The sequence below is a fragment of the Aotus nancymaae genome, unplaced genomic scaffold (assembly GCF_030222135.1).
Source record: "Aotus nancymaae isolate 86718 unplaced genomic scaffold, 86718_ANA_hifiasm-v0.15.2.pri h1tg000062l, whole genome shotgun sequence".
Taxonomy (NCBI): Eukaryota; Metazoa; Chordata; class Mammalia; order Primates; family Aotidae; genus Aotus; species Aotus nancymaae.
This window is the reverse complement of record NW_026988476.1, coordinates 38923223-38946448: the sequence shown is the minus strand read 5'-3', so window position 1 is coordinate 38946448 and position 23226 is coordinate 38923223. Positions and strand designations below refer to the sequence as shown.

The 23226-nt window shown below is 36.9% G+C and overlaps 1 protein-coding gene across 4 annotated transcripts in view; it reads left to right on the top strand.

The window, feature by feature from the left end:
• The window catches only part of LOC105709990 (COP9 signalosome complex subunit 2), a 425050-nt gene that overhangs the window by 4506 nt on the left and 397318 nt on the right, over window positions 1–23226 (top strand). The window contains exons 2-3 of one of the 4 annotated variants that reach the window (XM_012442168.2): window positions 1497–1616; window positions 5095–5148. In XM_012442168.2, coding sequence (XP_012297591.2) covers window positions 1569–1616; window positions 5095–5148 — 102 coding nt within the window. In that variant the 5' untranslated portion in view covers window positions 1497–1568. Of the gene's footprint in view, window positions 1–1496; window positions 1617–5094; window positions 5149–23226 lie in introns of those variants that run through there. The other 3 variants (XM_012442171.3, XM_012442169.2, XM_064365646.1) reach the window with 3 other exon arrangements.

The following is a 23226-nucleotide window of genomic DNA, read 5'->3' as shown; positions in this document are numbered from 1 at the left end:
TAAAATACCTGTGTGTATATGGAGAGAGAGAGAGAGAGAGAGAGAGAGAGAGACAGAGAGAGAACATGAGCGAGCAAGCTCTCTGGTGTCTATTCTTATAATGACACTAATCAGATTAGCGCCCCACTCTTATAGGCTCTTTTAACCTTAATTATCTCCTCAAAGGCTCCATCTCCAAGTAAAGTCACATATTGTTAAAAGTGTTAGGGCTTCAATATATGAATTTGGGGTGGGGGCATGATCAGGTCTATAACAGTATCCTTAATTTAAAACTCCCCCATAATTTCAGGTTCAGGTTCAGGGAACATAACTGGCAGTGTCCACCAAACATATAAGGAAGAGAGGAAGTAATAGTACTGATCTTTCAGATTTTTAAATTCTTTCAGATAACAGAAAAAACAGAGGCATTTCCCAGCTCATTTTTTTTGAGACAATAATAGCCTTATTCTAAATCTTCACATTATAAGATAGACAAATTCAGGCCAAATTTTTTTTTTTTTTTGAGACAGGGTCTCACTCTGTTGCCCAGCCTGGAGTGCAGTGGCGCAGTCTTGGCTCACCACAACTTCCACCTCCTAGGCTCAAATGATTCTCTCTCCTAAGCCTCCCGAGTAGCTGGGATTACAGGTGTGTGTTACCATGCCCGGGTAATTTTTGTATTTTTATTAGAGATGGGATTTCACCATGTTGACCAGGCTGGTCTCGAACTCCTGACCTCAAATGATCCACCTGCCTCAGCCTTCCGAAGTGCTGGGATTACAGGTGTAAGCCACCGCTCCCAGCCCAATTTTTTTTATAAACGTTATAGTAGCTTATATTACTAGCCTTCCCTGGTCCATTTCTTGTTGTATGCATGCCCTTTGTCATATGACATAGTAGAACCTCCAGGTTCATGAGCAGAAAATATATTTTCCAGCCCCACCTCCACTGCTGCTTTCTTGGTGTATTAGTCTGTTCTCACATTGCTATAAAGAACTACCTGAGACTGGGAAATGTATAAGGAAAAGCTGTGTAATTGACTCACAGTTCCACAGGCTGTACAGGAAGCATGGCTGGAGAGGTCTCAGGAAGCTTACAATCATGGCAGAAGGTGAAGGGGAAGTAGACACATCCTCCATGGCTGGAGCAGGAGGAAAAGAGTGAAGGGGGTGATGGTACACAGTTTTAAACAATCAGATCTCGTGAGAAGTCTATCACAAAACAGCACTAGGGGAATGTTGCAAAACCATTAGAAAGCATCCGCATGATCCAGTCACCTCCTACCAGGCACACCTCCAACACTGGGGATTACAGTTCAACATGAGATTTATTTATTTATTATTTGGTTTAGCCAGTATGCAATTTTTTTTTTTTTTGTCAACATGAGATTTGGGTGGAGACACAGAGCCAATTGATTATCACTTGGTGAAAGTCAGAAGTGAGGTTTGGGGTTGAGGAGAAAGGAATTATTTGGCTGAGTCATTTATTTTTGCATTTTGGTGTCTTTCATACTCCAGTTTGGTTCCCCAACTCACATTGATGCCTAAGGCCTAGCTGATTTCTCTTCATTTCTGCAAACTTACTGTACCATGGCAGGCCAGCGAAAGTGTCAAAAGATCAGCACAACTGGCCCCAGGGTAAGGAAGCTGCCACAGCTTTATGTTCACTTATAAATGCCGTATTTCTCTTGGAACTTCTGGTAATCAAGGCTCCCAGGTAGAGCTGGCTTTGTTACTGAAACACCAAGGGTTTGGTCTAGGTCTTGTTCGCTGCACAGATAGCCAGTCACTGAGATGTGTATTGCCAAGGAAGAAAGCTTTAATTGGGTGCTACAGCCTAGGAGATGGGAGATCAGTCTCAAATCTATCTTCCTGACTGACTAACATTAGGGTTTCATATAGCAGGGAAGACATGTAACCATGTGTGGGAAAACAGGAATTAGGGAGGGTGGTGAGGAGGAGGCGGTAAACAGGAAACAGGTGGTCAGTTAGGCAGTCATGATGGGTGATGGTAAGGAATCTAGAGGCTTATTTTCAAGATACACTTATTTGGTACATTTCAGTTCCTTAACACTGTCTGGGAGGCCTGATGGTTAATTTTCTGAGAAAGGAACTCAGAAAAGAGAAATGTAACTTTCTCAGGTTTTAAGACTGAGAGGATTAATTTCTATGTTTATTTAAAGTAACCATAAACATTAGTTCTATGGGACAATTAGGCTTGTTTTCAGCTTCATGAGTTTACAACTTCTGTATTTGCACAGGGCCTTATGCTGAGACGTACCATGCATTTGGTTTAATGCTCTGATGTTATTGTCTTCAAACTCTTAATAATTTTTGAACAAGGAACTCTGAATGTTTACAAGTTATATAACTAGATCCTACCTCCTGGCATTTACCATTTACTTTTCACTAACCCCATAGAAAAGTATGATTTTAATTTGTCCAAGTTTGTCTTATTGTTACCATGGAAGTATAGGCATTTTATATCCTTCTACATCCTACCAAAAATAGAAATCTGTTTAATTTATACCTTACCTTCTTTTAACTTTAAATGCCAAGATTCTTTTAAATTCCAATTCTTTTAACTTTAAATTCCTTCTTTTAATTTTAAATTCCAAAACTTTAAAATTCCAAGAAAAACACGGAATTTTGAAATTAATTGGGACTTTACTATGCAAGTTTCACTTTCTTAGTTCCTTTTTCTAATTCCCTTTAATTTAAATGTGCATATTATTTTTTTGATGCTTTGTACTAGGAGTGATTTGACAGCCATTACAAGAAAAAAAGTCTATACTAAAATTGTTTTCATTAAGTTTAATTCAGTATATTTTTTAATGTATTGTAAGTTCTTTCTAGCCAAATTGCTGTACTCACTATTCCTGAAGGTATTATATCATGAGCATTTTTCTATCTGTAAGCCTTTTATGCACACCATCTTTCATATCTCTCATTCTATTCAATCTAACTAGCTTTAGAGCTCCTGTTTCCAATAACATTTTCTTCACATCTCTATGCATCTTTGCTTCTTTCTAAACAATTTGTTTTCCTTTTTTTAATTTTATTCTTTAATTTTTAAGAGTACATCATAAGTATACATATTTGTGGCATACATAAGTTAATTTTTGATACAGACATACAAAGTATAATAATTATATCAGAGGCAAGTGGGGTATCCATCATTTCAAGCATTTATCATTTCTTTGTGTTGCAGACATTCCAATTATACTCTTTTGTTTATTTTAAAATGTTGATTATAGTTAGCCAGTTGTTCTATCAAATATTAGATCTTATTCATTCCATCTAGCTCAACCTTTTTATTTATTTGTTTTTTTAGAGAGAGTCTCACTCTGTCGCCCAGGCTGGAGTGCAGTGGCACAATCTTGGCTCACTGTAACCTCTGCCTCTAGGGTTCAAGCGATTCTCCCACCTCAGCCTCCCGAGTAGCTGGGACACCTGGCTAATTTTTTTGTATTTTTAGTAGAGACGGGGGTTTGGGGATCTCTTGAACTGTTGACCTCAAGTGATCCACCTGACCTCAAGTGATCCACCTACCTTGGCCTCCCAAAGTGCTGGGCTCACTGGCATGAGCCACCCTGCCTGGCCACTCTGGTTTTTTGTTTGTTTGTTTTTACTGTTTTTTTTTTTCTTTTTTATAGAGATGGGCTCTTACTGTGTTGCTCAAGCTGGTCTCGAACTCCTGGGCTCAAGCAGTTCTCCTGTCTTGGCCTTCCAAAGTGTGCTGGTATTACAGACATGAGCCACTATGCCTGACCCTAACTATATTTTTGTACTCATTGACCATACACACTTTCCCTTTAGTTCTCACTACCCTTCACACCATCTGGCAACCAGCATTCTATCTCTATCTCCATGAGTTCAGTTGTTTAAATTTTTAACTCTCACTAAATACTCGTTTTCTATAATGGTTGTTACATACACTCTGTCTTCTTCTTGCATTATCAGTTATATATTTCCTTACATTGATCATATATTTAGATGAATGAAATATCCCCCCAACTCAAATATGTTATTATTTTTATAGAATTTTTTATAAAGCATGACCTTGTTGTTCTGTAATCTTGACCATGTTATATATTGATGAGAAATATGTGCTTTAATAAATAAAAATGCAATACAATCTTTTCAATGATATCACCATGGATATTAGGGTATTCAACTTCTGAATTGCTCTTACTTTCGCCTTCTTCTTACTGGTTTTTCATTCCCTAGAAGGATTTTTATTATTTTTCAAGTACCTACGCATTTCTGCCCTTCATCTACACATTTATGCTTTAATTTATGCACACTCGAGTACTTATTATGCATTGACTATGAACCAGCCACTGTGTGAAATTTAGAAAATTCAGCCATGATTGTACCATAGTTTCTGTCCTCATAGAGATAATCTGCTGTATGCCACCATGGAGAAAACTTTAGGGGATAAGAAAGGCTTGCTGGACAAAGTGACTTTTAATTTGTTATTTGAAGTAAGAGTTAAACAGGCCAAGAAGGGATTGGAAGAAGAGAGTTTGGGAAAGGGAGACTTCTAGACAGAAGAAAGAATGTATGCAAAGTCTCTAAGGCAAAAAGGAGAAAAGTGTGGTCTTGATTAAAATTAATTTGTCTAATGTTGAACACATTTTGAAATCACAAAGAAACTAATAAAAAATGTGATTTTTATCTGTTAGACTGAAACAGCCAAATATTTAAATTTATTTTCACTGTGTAACTGATTAGCTTTTAAAAATACTTAATCAGCAAGATCATATTATATTTTGGGCTCTGAATTTATTATAGACTATCCATGATACCCCAAAATATCTTGGAAGTCTTTAGGAATCTGAAATGAGGGCCTTGAGCAAGATTCATGTGGAGTTTTTCACTATGGGTAATGTATAAGAGGGAAGCCTATTACAAAATTTGGTTTGGAGGCTGAGAATGTAAACATTTATGTCCCTTTTCAAAGTGGAGGGTTGGTACAAAGTGAGCATTTTATGATATCTTACTGCTTTGAAAATGATAACTTAAATAGAGTAACGTATTTAAGTAAATTATTTGTAAATATTATAAACAGTCTGAATTTATGCCAATGAACAATATCGATTTACTTTATTAGGAAATGCAAGAACCTCCGAAGAGTATTGAAGAATTCTTAAAGTTTCAAAATTTGGTGAGTAGAGCATCTAATTTTATGTGCCAAGACATCATTTTAAAATATCAGTTATGGAGATGTAGAAGGCTAAGAACAGACTTTAAGACTAGAAATTTGAAAAATACATTTCAATGTGGAAAGTGTGTATAAATACTTTTTTGGTAGGGTCTATACTGTAGTCTTTCCCTCTTGTCAATATTCTATTCTCTTTTTCACGTTTAAAAACTCTAGTCCTATACAGACATTTCTATATACTTTTATTAATGTAAGATTTTTGTCTTATGTGTTTATACCTTAAAGAATATCCAACAATTGTGCTTACTTACCTCATTGATTTATATGCCACACCTGAGACAGGTAATTTTTAGAGGTTTTACATCAATATTCCTTGATTATTGAATCAGAGAGGAAAATTAAAAATGTGTTTTCATGTTGAAAGTTCCAATTTCCATTGTTATGCGTAATTGCGAACTTTGCCTGGAGTTATTGGACTTGGTAAGTCTTCCCTTGGATTCATGCACCTGTAAGTGTGAAGGTCAGATTTGTTTTGCATTGAGGAATGTCAAGTAAGGGCCAGAATAAAGATGTCGATATAGAAAACAGAGAAAAGGTAGCTTTTTAATTAGATATGTTTGTATTTTGAGTGGTTTAGAATATAAATAATTTATATTTATGCTTAAATATAAATAGCATTTGCTATGATTAAACTGCTAACAATGTAGTTTCAGAAATAGGTATTTTTAAATATCTATTTTCTGTTTTTATATTTGTTTAGATAAGTTTTTTTTTTCCTTTCAATGTTTTGGGACAGGATTGCGTTCCTTTATGTGAAAACATTTTTAGTTATAAAAGTTTACTTCAGTCACATGCTGTAGCTAAGTATGTTGAAATACTTTTAGGACAAACTTTTTCTAACTATTTTGATTTAAAAAATGATGGAAATGTGCTGCAACCTAATGACAATGTTTCAGGACTTTTTAATGTTTTAATTTTTAAGTTAAAATTAAGATAAATTCGGCATATAATGGAGACTGTATTATTATACATGTTTGAGAACCTATGATTTCAAATAAAAATTTCTAATTATTTGAAGTAGTCAATACATAATCTGTTTGTTTAAATTGAGAATGATACAAATCAAATCAAGATAATAGGTTTATGCCGGCTCTTCACTAAATATAGAATAAAATCAAATCAAAGAATGTCTTACTAATAGTATGTCAGTAGTATCATTTTTGTATGCTAAGAACATATTTATAGTTGTATTCACAGGCTATATTTATAGCTGTCAATTTTTATCAGATAGCATTTGATAAAACAACATTCATTTATATCATTTTGTCATTTATAGATTTATCTGTAAATCTTTTCTTATTGTCTGAATTTCCCAACCAAATACTCATATTCCGTAGTTATTTTTTATGGTTTGACTGTGTTTGTGCATTGCCAAAGTATTGGCTATTTGAAAGTATTCAGAAATAAAATGACTAGATGTTTAATTTTTTGTTTGCTATACAAAGTCTTTGTCTAATAGATGATGGTAAAAAAGTAATGACTACCAAGAATTTATTTAAGAAATATTTTTGAACACCTGCTATGTTCCAGGCACATAGATGCTTAGGATATATCAGCGGATAAAAACAAGCAAAGATGCCTGCCCTTGTGGAGCTATTTTAGAATTGAGGCATATTATTAACAAACAAATGAATAAAACAAAAGAGAAATGAAAAATAAATTGTAAACTTTTCATAGCTTCTTAAAAGCCTATTTTATTTTCTTCCTTTTAAAATTTAGAAACAGAGCTATGTGTCTGTGTAGTATTAATAGTATAGTGGTTAAGAACAGAGATTCTGGTATCAGATTGCCTATGTTCAAATCTGAGCTCTGCTGTTAACTAGTATTATAACAGTAACCAGTATAACTGGTTTCTCTTGTCTTTTACTTTTATCTTTTATCATAACATCTAAAGTCTTCTCTTTTTGCCAGTCCATATTATTTCTTTTTTGATAATTTTAATATTTTATATCATCTACTTTGCTCTCTCCCCTCTTTGTTTGTTCTGTAATACTTCTGTGTATCTTTTTATCTTTTATTATTTTTAGCCTCTCATTTCTCTGTTGATCACTTCCTAAGTTCACTCCATCACTCTTCACTCCATCACAATTCTACTTTTATCTTTATAAAAATATTTTTATGTTTATTTTTATAATATTTTTCCCCCACTATTGTTATATCAGTGTCAGCTCTCTTATCCTATTCATTCACTCATTTAATTTTTTCTGTTCACTACCCACAATTTGCCAAGTATTTTTTTGGGCACTGGAAATTCAGCAATGAACAAAGACAAAAATTTCTACTCTTATGGAATTTACATTATCTTCCTCCTTCTGCCTCATTTCTCTTTACTGTCACACATTTAAAAAATTCTTTTTGGTTCTTCAAGTACTAAAGTATTGATTCAAATTGTTTTTATATTTATATATTATAATTTTGATTTTTATGTTATTTATTTCTTACCACCTTTTTTTCAGTGTCCATGCAACTTTTATCTGGTAAAACTTTAATTCATCTTCTCTTAGTTCATCAGTGTTAATTTTTGTTAACATTCCTGCTAGATTTGTAATCTATATCTGGAGAGTACTCAGATCCCTATTATGATTTTTCTTAGAGGTCAAAATTATTTTATGACAGAGAAAATAATTATTTCAATCCCATTATCTTTATTCAGGGAATAGCCTGGTTATTTGCTTCTTTATTTATTCATTTATTTATTCATTAATCCATTTAAATCCTTATATCAAAACTTAATGTAAGGGAAGAAGAGCTAAATAATGGTCACTTTTTCCACTAATTCTAGTCATGCTTTTTATTTCCTACCTTTTGTTTGATACTTAAACATTGTCTCTTGGACTTTGGGACATGGGTAAAGAATTAACCATATATTTAATTTAAAAAAATTTCTCTCTAAACTCCACGATAGCCCTTTTGTCTATCTACTCTCCCTTCTCCATCTCTAGTTTTGTATTATCGTATAATAATTTGTGCTTCTCCCACTGCCAAAGTTAATTGCTATAATTAACATAAACATAACAAATACATAGCCAATTCTTGGTTCACTGACCCTGTTTTAAACAAGGTAAATGTTCTTCTTAGTTATCACTAAGGACCATGGTGCTATAATGTAGAATTTAACTCCTTAGGAAACAAAAATTTCTAGTGCAATTCTTCTCTTCTTTTGGGATTTGAATACATTTATTTACTTTTAATTAATATAATCATCATAGACTCTGGTTGCTCATACTCTAGTAGTAGTGTTGATCTCCTTTCTTGCAGTAATGACATAACTTCTGCCCAACAGCTCATCCTCCTGTTAGCTGCTAGTTGACTCAATTTGCCTTTTTAGGTCTGGCTACAAAATTTATTTTTTAGATGATACTCTATTCAAGAGGTATCTTATTGAAGGCAAAATATAAAGTAATAAGGAAGGAAACTAATTAGAGAAATGAGATGGGGAAAGTGGATTATGATCTGCTACAAGATATGATCTACTCTGAGATAATCATCTGGTATCCATTTAATAATACATACACAAAGAATTCATTAAAAGAATTTAAATATCACCTGCTTTATATTAATTGCTTTGGGACACCAGTCAATCCCTTGATTACCTTGGTAATGTAGAGAAGACAGAGTCTCATCAGCCTGTAGAATTTCTGGAAATTTATTCAGCTCATAATAATATTTCAGTATCTTAGGAACAAGGATTGTGATATCTCAAGTCTGACATAAAGAATACATTTTCATAAAGTTCTGTACATATACATCTTTTCAAATTCCTTTTAGCTTCTTTCTATTCCCTCAACGTCCCTAACAACAGCAACACATGACTCATAAGGACTGTGTTTTCAAATGTAGCTGCCATTCTAAATTGACAGTGTTTGTCAGGGATTTTACCCTGTGACCTTCTCTTATTTTTCCAAAATCTCTGAAATTCTTGACATAATTTTCCAGATATCAGTGTTAGAAAACTTTCCCAAGTGCTGTGCATCTTATTTAAGATATGCATTTACAGAATTTGGAAGAGGGCACTTATGTATTTATATAGCACTCTTTTTCAAAATTACAGGGGGACCAAGACCTTTTTGGAAAAGTTTTCCAGTGTTAAACACTGGGTATTATTTTCATATCTTACTACTAGAGAGCACAGTTAGTAAATGAACACATGTATGATAAGTTTAGGATACTTTCAAAGGAAGAGAAAAGGAGGTATAATAGACCAAGGTGGGTTTGAAATTTCTGATCTGCAGACTTCAGATTTCTTCCCCTTTAGCTAAATCCCCAGTACATTTTACCCAAACTCCATTGCAGAGTTTCATCCTACACAAGTCTCCTATCATTCCAAAACATATTCTTTTATATATAAACTTCTAATTATGTTGTCTAACTTAGTTTTGCTATTATTTGATTATATTAAAAGATAATCTTGTATTTAGATTTGCAGATATTAAAGTTATGGTTCAACTTCCCTTCACTTTCTCTTCATTTCCCTTGTTTCCCTTCATTACATCTCATTCTTTTCCAAAACAATTTAGTCTTAAAGCCGTTTGGTGGCCAAAACAAGGCAGGCTTCCACATTGAGGAAGAAGGGTTTGCTGTGGTGGCCCAGAGCAAGATTTCTGAGCCCAGCAATGGTGAGGAAGATGTCCATGTAACACCACAGGTCATAATCCAAGGGAGTGATGATGATATTCACAAATAAATGGTGAAGAGGAAGGTAGCCTTCACTCTGATGCTGGAGGTCAGAGATCAAGTGGGGATAAGGAGGATGTCCTCGCTGAATTGGCAACCTACCATGGGATATCAGAGCCCAAGTAGCATGAAAAGGGTATCCATATAGGGAAGAGTCTGGGAGCAAATATGAGAGATTGGATACATAAAAGGGTTGATCAAATAAGTAAATATATTAAAGATAATAGAAGCTAGCTTTTTAATTGTTGGAGTTGGCAATTATAATATGGAAAGAGAAAACTAGGATGGTTAGATTTGGAATTAGAAACAGTGTGAATTTGTGGCTTTGAATATATAAAAGTAAAAACAAAAAAGACTGAGGAGGAATGACTCCAGCAAAATGGCAGAATAGCCTTTATCCCTTTGCCGAAATACCAATTTGAACAACTGTCCATTCAAGAAAAATGCCTTTACAAGAGCTAAGGAATCCAGGTGATATATTACTAGCCTCCACTATGTGGGAGGCCTGGATATAGCATAGAAATAAGAAAAGATACCTTGAAGAGTTTAGGAAGGACATTTTCAAGGTACCAAGCTAGGGCAGAACAGTGTGGAGAGAGATACCTTTCATGTGGGAAAGGGAAAGGAGAGTGAAGTGAGCACATAACTTTGCCATGGACCCCAGCAAGAGGACTGTGCAAGCCCACCCTCCAAGCTCCAGTCTCCAGTCCCACTCTAGTGGCAGGACAGCCCCCACAGTTCCAGGCCATCCCTCTCAGACTCAAACTCCAGCTCCATCCCAGCACCTTTGGATTTTTGACTTTAGGCTAGCACAGGAGGATCCAGGCTCCATGCCTGCTGCAGCACTAGGCTGCTGCAGGCTCCAGGCCATTTCTAGGTGAGGCAGGCTCCAGGGCAATCAGGCTTCAGGTCCACTTCAGTGTACTCAGGACCAAGTCTGCACCAGTAGACCCCAGAACCAGGTCAGTCAATGGACACAGGCTCCAGGACTGCTCCTGAGACCTAGGCTCAAAGCCAACCCCACAACCCCAGGAACCAGAACAACCCTTAAAACAGACACCAGGCCGATCCCAGCACTAGACCAGCCCCCACTGCAGTGTCACATTGGCTCATATGGGCCAAGGCTTCAGTTCTGGCTCCACAGATTAAGTGTACAGGCTCCACCCAGTGGACTGCTGTGCCAGGTCAACACCCCTTAAGCTAGGACTCAGGACCACTGCAGTGGACCCAAGATGTAAGAGTATCCAAGGGAACCCAGAGGCCCAACCCCATAAACCAAAGTACAAGGCTAGCCACTGTGGGCCCAGGTAACAGGCCTGCCCACATAATGAAGCAGATACCAAGTCAACTTACCTGACAATTTCAGCAGGAAGTCCACAGATCCTACCAGCTGGCCTGCCTACACTTTCTGGGTGGGCTGACAGGTAAAGGGCTTTTGTGCTGAAGCCAGCCTGTAAAACCACAGGAGGCATCTGTTTCTTCAAATGTGCAGGCATCGAAACAAGGCCACAAATGTGACAAATAATCAAGGAAAGGTGACATCACCAAAGTAACAAAATGAGTCATCAGTTACCTAAAGAAATAGAGATCTACAAACTGCCTGATGAAGACTTAAAAATACCAACTTCAAGAATCAGAAGAAAGAATAGGGATACTCAAATACAGATCATTTGAAATCGCTCTAAGGAACAAAAACATAGACTGAAAAATAGCAGTAAAGTCTACAAGTCATGGGACACTGTCAAATGAAACATACATGCTTAACAGGAATTCCAGAAGAAGAGAAAGAGAAAAGAGTAGGAAGCTTGGCCGGGCGCGGTGGCTCAAGCCTGTAATCCCAGCACTTTGGGAGGCCGAGGCGGGTGAATCACGAGGTCAAGAGATCGAGACCATCCTGGTCAACACGGTGAAACCCCGTCTCTACTAAAAATACAAAAAATTAGCTGGGCATGGTGGCGCGTGCCCGTAATCCCAGCTACTCAGGAGGCTGAGGCAGGAGAATTGCCTGAACCCAGGAGGCAGAGGTTGCAGTGAGCCGAGATCGCGCCATTGCACTCCAGCCTGGGTAACGAGAGCGAAACTCCGTCTCAAAAAAAAAAGAAAAAAAAAAAAAGAGTAGGAAGCTTATTTAAAGACAGAATGATAGAAATATTCCTAAATTGAGAGAGCAAAATAAGCAGCAGGATCCATGAAGCCCAAAAAAATCTCCGGATAAGTTAAGACAAAGAAAGCTTCCCCAAGATATATTATAATGAAATTATCAAAAGTCAAAGACAAGAGATGCTTTTGAAAGCAGTGAGAAAAAAGTTACTTATTATATACAGTTATAAGATTAGAAGCTGATAAAAAAGTTACTTATTATATACAGGAAAAAGATTATAAGCTGATTTTTCAGCAGATACCTTGAAATCCAGGATAATGTGAAGTGCTGAAAAAGAAAAAAAAACTGCCAACAAAGAATTTGGTAACCTGGCAAGGCTCTCCTTCAAAAGATAACAACTTTCCCACACATGGAAAAAGTGTTGGGAGTTTATCACCACTAGATGTAACTTGCATTAGATGCTAAAGGGAGTTCCTCAAGTTCAAATAAAGAACACTAACAATATAGAAACAAATTAAAGTATAAAACTCACTATAAATGTAAGAATATAGTCAAAATCAGAATACTGTAATACTGTATTGGTAGTGTGTAAATTACTTTTAACTATATTTCAAGAGTTAAAAGGCAAAAGTATTAAAAATAACTACATACCAAACTGAATTCAACAAAACATTAAAAGTATCATTCATCATGGCCAAGTGGGATTTATTCCAGGGATGCAGGGATGGTTCAACATACACAAATCAGTCAGCGTGATATGTCATATCAACAGAATGAAGGACAAAACCCATATGATCATTCCCACTGATGCTGAAAAGGCATTTGGTAAAATCCAACATTCCTTCGAGATAAAAATCCTCAAAAACTGGATACAGAAGGAATATGCTTTAACATACTAAAAGCTGTCTATGGCAGACCCACAGCTAGTAACACTTTATGGGGAAAAGCTGAATGCCTTTCCTCTGCGATCAGGAACACAACAAGGATGCCCACTTTGCCACTATTATTATTCTTACTTTCACCACTATTATTCAACCATAGTACTGAAAGTCCTAGCTAGAGCAGTTAGGCGAAAGAAAGAAAGAAATGGCATCTAAATTGGAAAGGAAGAAGTCAAATTATTCTTGTTTGCAGATGATATGATCTTATATTTGGAAAAACCTAAAGACTTCATCAAAATATTAGAACTGGTAAACAAATTTCAGTAAGGTTGTAGGATACAAAACAACATACAAACATCAGTAGCATTTCTATATGGCAAGAGAGAAAAATCTGAAAAAGAAAAAAGTAATCCCATATATAGTAACCAAAAATAAATGAAATACCTAGGAATTAAATTAACCAAAGAAGTGAAAGATCTTTACCATGAAAACTATGAAACACTGATGAAGGAAATTTAAGAAGACACCAAAACATGGGAAGATATTCCATGATTATGGATTGGAATAATCACTATTGTTAAAATGTGCAAACTACTGAAAGCAATTTACAGATTTAACACAATCCCTATCAAAATACCAATGACATTCTTCACAGAAATAGAAAAAAAATCCTAAAATTTCTATGAAACCACAAAATACCTAGAATAGCCAAAGCTATTCTAAGCAAAAGAGATAAAACCAGAGGAATCACATTACCTGACTTCAAATTATACTGCAAGCTATGTTAACCAAAACGGCATGGTACTGGCATAAAATAGACATACACACCAATGGAATAAAATGGAGAACCCAGAAACAAATCCACACACCTACAGTGAACTCATTTTCAACAAAGTTGCCAAGTACATACATTGAATAAAGGACAGTTTCTTCAATAAATGGTGCTGAGAAAATGGACATACATATGCAGAAGAATGAAACTAGATCATTATCTCTTGCCATATACAAAAATCAAAATGGATTAAAGATTTAAATTTAAGATCTCAAACTATGAAAGTACTACAAGAAAACATTGAGAAGATTCTCCAGCACATTGGTCTGGGCAAAGATTTCTTGAGCAATATGCCTCAAGCACAGGCAACCAAAGCAAACATGAACAAATGGGATTACATCAAGCTAAAAAGCTCTGACCAGCAAAGGAGAGTACCAGTAAAGTGAAGAGACAATCTATGGAATGGGAGAAAAGATTTGCAAATTACTCATCTGATAACCAGAATATATAATACAACTCCATAGGAAAACATAATCTGATTTAAAAATGGGTGAAATATTTGAATAGACATTTCTCAAAAGAAGACATAAAATGGAAAACAGTCATCTGAAAAGGTACTCAACATCACTGATCATCAAAGAAATGCAAATCAAAACTACAATGACAGAGAAGATCCAAGATGGCCGCTTAGGAGGAAGTTGGGATTGCAGCTCCGAGAGAAGGTGCAGAGGGTGAGTGGACGCCGCATTTCCAGACGGATTTTTACTCCCCACAGACCAGGAGATTCACAGGAGGAGAAGCCCCACGGGTTGCCAGCACTGCTGGTTTGAGCGGCATGGCCGCTCAGCCTACGCCCTGGGGCTGGGGGCAGTGGCTTCTTATGCAGAGCGAGAGAGACAGAGTTCCCTCTGAGCCAGCAAGGGGAGCTGAAGCAGGGAGTCAAGCCAGGAGATCCCCGGGCAAGGACGTGCCACGTATCTCAGATCCGCTGCTTCGGCTGACGCAGCGGCACACAGGGCAGCGGATTTTAACTGCCCACAGACCAGGAGATTCACAGGCGGAGAAGCTCCACGGGTTCCCAGCGCCGCTGGTTGGACCGGAGCAGCCGCTCGGCCTGCACCAGGGGCAGGGAGCAGCGGCTCCTTGAGCAAAGTGAACGAGACTGTGTCCCCTCTGGGCCAGCAAGGGGAGCTGAGGCAAGGATATAAGCCAAGAGATTCCCGGGCAAAGAGGGCCCCACTGGAAACACGGCTGAACCCGGGACGGTCCAGCTCTGTGGGGGAGGGGCGTCCTCCATCGGGAAACACCCTGCAGTTCCCGGGGCAATTTGCTGTAACCAAGACAACCCGCCACTACAGAGACTCCGTCACTACAGGGGCGGGCCAACATAGCGGAAGCAGTTCTAACTACACCCATATAAACGGGACTGCAGGGAAGCTCACACAGAAGCTGGGCGGAGCCCACAGCAGCTCAGCGAAGCCTCTGAAGGCTGAGTGTGACTAGACTGCCACCTTGTGGGCAGGGAAAACGGTAGCAACACAGCTGAAAAGCATAAAGCCCTAACCCCCTGGGCCAGAACACCTGGGGGGAAGAAAAGGGGGTTTATGAGTTCAGCTGCTGCAGACTTAAAATTACCAAAATCGAAAGACAGCAACTACAAAGTCAATAGGCAGATAAATCCACAAAGATGGGAATAAACCAGTGCAGAAAGGATGAAAACACCCAAAACAAGAACACCTCTCCTCCTACAAGGCAGCATAACTCCTCACCAGCACGGGAACAAGATTGGACGGAGAATGAGTATGATGAAATGACAGAATCAACTTTCAGAAAATGGATAATAAGAAACTTTCTCCTGGATGTTGACTGGATAAACACTGAAATGAAGGCAGAAATAAAGATGTTCTTCGAAACCAACGAGAACGAAGACACCACATACCAGAATCTCCGGGACACATTTAAAGCAGTCTCTAGAGGAAAATATATAGCAATAAGTGCCCACATGAGAAGAAAGGTGAGAACTAAAATTGACACCCTGTCATCAAAATTGAAAGAGCTAGAGGAGCAAGATCAAAAAAACTCAAATCCTAGCAGAAGACAAGAAATAACTAAGATCAAAGCAGAATTGAAAGAGATAGAGACACGAAAAACCCTACAAAAAATCAATAAATCCAGGAGCTGGTTTTTTGAAAAGATCAATAAAATAGACCACTATCCAGACTAATAAAAAAGAAAAGAGAGAATAACCAAATAGATGCAATAAAAAATGATAAAGGGGATATCACCACAGATGCCACAGAAATTCAAACCATCATTCAGAGATTATTACAAACAACTCTATGCACATAAATTAGAAAACCTGGAAGAAATGGATAAATTCCTGGACAGTAGCCTCCTCCCATGCCTAAACCAGGAAGAAGTCGAAACCCTGAATAGACCAATAACAAGATCTGAAGTCGAGGCAGCAATTAAGAGCCTACCACCCAAAAAAATCCCAGGTCCAGATGGTTTCACAGCCGAATTATACCAGACATACAAAGAGGAACTGGTACCATTCCTACTGAAACTATTCCAAATAATCCAAAAGAGGGAATCCTTCCCAAATCATTTTATGAGACCAACATCATCCTAATACCAAAACCCGGCAGAGACTCAACAAGAAAAGAAAACTACAGGCCAATATCCATGATGAACATAGATGCAAAAATCTTCAATAAAATACTGGCAAGCCGATTACAACAGCACATCAAAAAGCTTATCCACCATGATCAAGTAGGATTCATCCCAGGGATGCAAGGCTGGTTCAATATACGCAAGTCTATAAATGTAATTCACCACATAAACATAACCAAAGACAAAAACCACATGATTATCTCAATTGATGCAGAGAAGGCCTTCGACAAAATTCAACAGCCCTTTATGCTAAAAACTCTCAATAAACTAGGTATTGACGGAACGTATCTCAAAATAATAAAAGCTATTTATGACAAACCGACAGCCAATATCATACTGAATGGGCAAAAACTGGAAGCATTCCCTTTGAAATCTGGCACTAGACAAGGATGCCCTCTCTCACCACTCCTATTCAATATAGTACTGGAAGTTCTAGCCAGAGCAATCAGGCAAGAAAAAGAAATAAAGGGTATTCGATTAGGAAAGGAGGAAGTCAAATTGTCTCTATTTGCAGACGACATGATTGTATATCTAGAAGACCCTATCACCTCAGCCCAAAATCTCCTGAAACTGATAAGCAACTTCAGCAAAGTCTCAGGATACAAAATCAATGTGCAAAAATCACAAGCATTCCTATACACCAATAACAGACTTAAAGAGAGCCAAATCAAGAACGAACTGCCATTCACAATTGCTACAAAGAGAATAAAATACCTAGGAATACAACTAACAAGGAACGTAAAGGACCTCTTCAAGGAGAACTACAAACCACTGCTCAACGAAATAAGAGAGGACACAAACAGATGGAGAAACATTCCATGTTCATGGTTAGGAAGAATTAATATCGTGAAAATGGCCATACTGCCCAAAGTAATTTACAGATTCAACGCTGTCCCCATCAAGCTACCAATGACCTTCCTCACAGAACTGGAAAAAACCACCTTAAACTTCATATGGAACCAAAAGAGAGCCCGCATAGCCAAGTCAATTCTAAGCAAAAAGAACAAAGCGGGAGGCATCACACTACCGTACATCAAACTCTACTACAAGGCTACAGTAATCAAAACAGCATGGTACTGGTACCAAAACAGAGATATAGACCAATGGAATAGAACAGAGGCGTCGGAGGCGACACAACATATCTACAACCACCTGATCTTTGAGAAACATGAAAAAAACAAGCAATGGGGAACGGATTCCCTGTTCAATAAGTGGTGTTGGGAAAACTGGCTAGCCATATGCAGAAAGCAGAAACTCGACCCCTTCCTGACACCTTACACTAAAATTGACTCCAGATGGATTAAAGACTTAAACATAAGGCCTAACACCATAAAAACACTAGAAGGAAACCTAGAGAAAACCATTCAGGACATAGGCGTAGGCAAGGACTTCATGACCAAAACACCAAAAGCATTGGCAACAAAAGCCAAAATAGACAAATGGGACCTAATCAAACTCCACAGCTTCTGCACGGCAAAAGAAACAGTCAATAGAGTGAATCGGCAACCAACAGAATGGGAAAAAATTTTTGCAGCCTACCCATCTGACAAAGGGCTGATATCCAGAATTTACAAAGAGCTAAAACAGATTTACAAGAAAAAAACAAACAAGCCCATTCAAAAATGGGCGAAGGATATGAACAGATACTTTACAAAAGAAGACATACATGAGGCCAACAAGCATATGAAAAAATGCTCATCATCACTGGTCATTAGAGAAATGCAAATCAAAACTACATTGAGATACCATCTCACGCCAGTTAGAATGGCGATCATTAAAAAATCTGGAGAAAACAGATTCTGGAGAGGATGTGGAGAAATAGGAACACTTTTACACTGTTGGTGGGAGTGTAAACTAGTTCAACCACTGTGGAAAACAGTGTGGCGATTCCTCAAGGACCTAGAAATAGAAATTCCATTTGACCCAGCAATCCCATTACTGGGCATATATCCAAAGGATTATAAATCGTTCTACTATAAGGACACATGCACACGAATGTTCATTGCAGCACAGTTTACAATAGCAAAGACCTGGAACCAACCCAAATGCCCATCGATGATAGACTGGACAGGAAAAATGTGGCACATATACACCATGGAATATTATGCAGCCATTAAAAACGATGAGTTCGTGTCCTTTGTAGGGACATGGATGAACCTGGAAACCATCATTCTCAGCAAACTGACACAAGAACACAAAATCAAACACCGCATGTTCTCACTCATAGGTGGGTGTTGAACAATGAGAACACATGGACACAGGGAGGGGAGCACTATACACAGGGGTCTGTTGTGGGGGAGGGGGGACATCAGCGGTGTGGGGAGTTGGGGAGGGATAGCATGGGGAGAAATGCCAGATATAGGTGAAGGGGAGGGAGGCAGCAAATCATACTGCCACATATGCACCTATGCAACAACCTTGCATGTTTTTAACATGTACCCCAAAACCTAAAATGCAATAAAAAAAGAAAAAAAAAAACCTACAATGACATATTGTCTCACCCAGTTAAAATGGCTTATATGCAAAAGACAGGCAATAACAAATGCTGGGGAGGATGTGGAGAAAAGGAAACCCTCATACATTATTGGTGGGTATGTAAGTTGGTACAACCACTATGGAAAACAATTTTAAGCTTCCCCAAAAATCTACAAATGTAACTACCATACCATCTAGCAATCCCACTGCTGAGTGTATACCACAGAGAAAAGAAATTAGTATGTTAAAGAGATATCTGCACTCCCAGGTTTGTTGCAACACTGTTAACAATAGCCAAGATGAGGAAACAATCTTAAGTGTCCATGAACTGATGAATGAATAAAGGGAATGTGGTACCTCTGCACATGAAGTACTATTCAGCCATAAAAAAGCGTGAGATCTTGTTATCTACACAACATAGATGGAACTGGAAATTATTATGTTGAGTGAAATAAATCAGGTACAGAAAAACAAACACTGAATTTCTCACTTATTTGTAAATTCTAAAAATGAAAACAATTGAACTCATGGAAATAGAGAGTAACCCTCTTTCTAGAGGGTTACCAGAAACTAGGAAAAGGAGTGGGAGGATTGGGGGCAGATGGGGATGGTTAATGAATACAAAAATATTCATTAGAAAAAATGATTAAGACTGAATATTGATAGCACAAGAAAGTTAATATAGTCAATAACAATTTAATTGTACATTTTAAAATAAAAAGTGTATTACTGGATTATTTGTGACACATAGGATAAATGGTTGAGGGGATGGAAACCCCATTTTTCATGATTTGGTTATTATACATTGCTTGCCTGTTTCAAAACCTCTCATATACCCCATAAATATATATACCTAGTATGCATTCACAAAATTAAAATTAATAAAATTGTTACAATAATTTGATAATGGAGGTACAATATATATAAAATGTAAATAATGTCATCAGTAGCATAAAATGTGAGGGTGGGAGTTAAAGTGTAGTTTTTATATATGGTACATGTTAAGTTGTTATCATCCCAAAATAGAATGTAATAATTGTAAGATGTCTTATGTAAGCCTTATGTAACCACAAGGAAAAACCTTGTTTACATACACAAAAGATAAATAGAAAGGCATCAAAGTATACCATTATAAAAAATCATCAAATCACAAAGGAAGACAGCAAAGAGGAAGAAGAGGATGAAGTTACTATTCGTTTGGAGCAAAAGTAATTGTGGTTTTTGCTATTAAAAATGGCATTAAAAGTAATGGCAAAAAACATAATTACTTTTGCACTAACTTCATACAAAACAATCAGAAAACAATGAACAAAGTGTCAGTAGTAAATTCTTACATTCCAGTAATTACTTTAAGTGTAAATGGGTTAAATTCTTCAATCAACAGATGTAAGTGGCTGGCTGTCTTTTTTATTTTTATTTTTGAAATGGAATCTGGCTCTGTCACTCAGGCTGGAGTGCAGTGGGGCAATCTCGGCTCACTGCAACCTCTGCCTCCTGGGTTCAAGCAGTTCTCCCTGTTTCAGCCTCCTGAGTAGCTGGGACTACAGGTGCACACCACCACACCTAGCTAATTTTTGTATCTTTAGTAGAGACAGGGTTTCACCATATTGGTCAGGCTGGTCTCAAACTCTTAACCTCAAGTGATCCACCCACCTCGACCTCCCAAAGTGCTTGGATTACAGGCATGAGCCACCATGCCCAATTGGATTTTTTTTTTTTAAAGCAAGAAACAGCTATATGCTGCATACAAAAGACTTACTTTAGCTTTAAGAACATACATAGACTGTAAGTGAAGAGACGAGAAAAGATAATTTATGCAATGGTAATAAAGGAGAACTAGGATAGCTCTACTTCTATCAGGTTAAGTAAGCTTTAAGTCAAAATCTTTTAAAAGAGACAAAGAGGGTATTCATATAATAATAAAGGGTCAATTGGCAAAGAATGTCTAATAATTGTAAATATATATGCACCCAGTGTCAGAGCACCTAAATATATAAAGCAAATATTAACAGAACTGAAGGAAGAAATAGACAGCAATACATTAATAATAGGAGACTTTAAGGCCATATTTTCAAAAAATGGATAGATCATCTGGAGAGAAAATTAATAGGGAAATAGAGGACCTGAACAACACTCTAGAAAAAATGATCCTAACAGACATATACAGATCATTCTATCCAAAAGCAGCAGAATGCACATTCTTCTCAAGTGCACAAAGAAAATTCTCCTGGATAGATTGTATGTTGGGCCACAAAACAAGTCTTAGCAAATTTAATAAGACTGAAGTCCTATCAAGTATCTCTTCTGACCACAATGATATTAAACTAGAAATCAATAATGGAGGAGAACTGGAAGTTGAACAACATGCTCTTGAACAGCCAGTGGGTCAGGAAGAAATCAAAAGGGAAATCAAAATATCTTAAGACAAATGAAAATGTAAATAATGTACCAAAACTTGTGGGATAAACAAAGGATTTATAAGAGGGAAGTTTATAGCAAAAAATGCCTGCATTAAGAAAAAATCTCAAACAACCTAATTTATGCCTCAAGTAACTAGAACAAGCAGAACCAACTAAGCCCAAAGTCAGTAGAAGGAAGGAAATAACAAAGACCAGAGCAGAAATAAATGGAGAGACTAGAAAAACAATAGAAATGATCAACAAAACTGAATTGCGTTTTTTGAAAAGATTAGCAAAACTGTCAATTCTCTAGCTAAACTAAGGAAAAATGAAGGAAGATTCAAATAAATAGAATCAGAAATAAAAGAGGAGACATTAAAGTTGATGCCACAGAAATATAAATAATTATAATAGGCTACCATGAGAACTTATATACAAATAAATTGAATAACCTAGAATAAATTAGTAAATTCTTTGAAATATGCAACCTTCCATGACCGAATCATGAAGATATAGAAAATCTGAACAGACCAATCCTGAATAAAGGTATTGAATCCGTAATTGAATACCTCGCAACAAAGAAAAGCCCAGGACCCTTTAACTTTACTGGTGAATTCGACCAAACATTGAAAGAAGAATTAATACCAATCTTTCTCAGACTCTTCTGAAAAATAGAAGAGGAAGGAATACTTTCAAATTCATTTTATGAGGATAGGGTTACCCTGATACTACAAAGACACCACAAGAAAAGAAAACTATGGTCCATTATCTCATAATGAATAGTAATGCCAAAATCTTCAACAAAAACGAGTGAACCCAATTCAACACTGCATTAAAAGGATCATATACCATGGTCAAGTAGGACTTACTCATGGGATGCAAGGATGATTCAACATATACAAATCAATCAATGTGATAAACCACATTAACAGATGAAGAATGAAATCATTATCATCTCAATAGATGAAGAAAAAGCATGTAACAAAATTCAACATTGCTTCATGATTTTAAAAATGCTCAGCAAATTAGGTACAGAAGGAATGTGCTTTGAGATTATAAGGACCATATATGAAAGCCCACATCTGACATCATAATCAATAGTGAAAAATGGAAAGGGTTTCCCCTAAGAAAATCATTGGTTCCTTTTTCTCTGGTTCCTTGAGGTGTGACCTTAGATTGTCTACTTGTGCTCTTTCAGACTTTTCAATGTAGGTATTTAATGCTATGAACATTCCTCTTAGCACTGGCTTTGCTTTACCTCCGAGGTTTTGATAGGTTGCATCAGTATTATTGCTCAGTTCAAAGAATTTTTATATTTCCATATTGATTTCATTGTTGATCCAACAATCATCCAGGAGCAGGTTATTTTATTTCCATGTATTTGCATGGTTTTGAGGGTTCTTTTTGGGGTTGATTTCCAATTTTATTCCACTGTGGTCTGAAAGAGTACTTCATATAATTTTGATTTTCTTAAATTTATTGAGACTTGTTTTGTGGCCTGTCCTATGGTCTGTCTTGGAGAATATTTCATGAACTGATGAATATACTATCTATTCTGCAGTTATTGGCCACTATATTCTGTATATATCTGTTAAGTCCATTTGTTGTAGGGTATAGTTTAAGTCCATTTCCTTGTTGGCATTTTGGCTTGATGACCTGTCTGGTGCTGTCAGTGGAGTATCGAAGTCCTCCCACTATTATTGAAGTCCTCCCACTACTATTGAAGTCCTCCCACTATTATTGAATTCCTCCCACTATGTGCTGCTGTCTATCTCATTTCTTACATCTAATAGTAATTGTTTTATAAATTTGAGAGTTCCAGTGTTAGATGCATATGTATTTAGGATTGTGAATATTTTCCTGTTATACTAGTCCTTTCATCATTATATAATGTCCCTCTTTGTCTTTTTTAACTGTCACTGCTTTAAAGTTTATTTTGTCTGATAAAAGAATAGGTGCTCCTATATTTTTGGTGTCAGTTTGCCTGGAATATCATTTTCCACTCCTTTACCTTAAGTTTATGTGAGTCCTTATGTATTAGGTGAT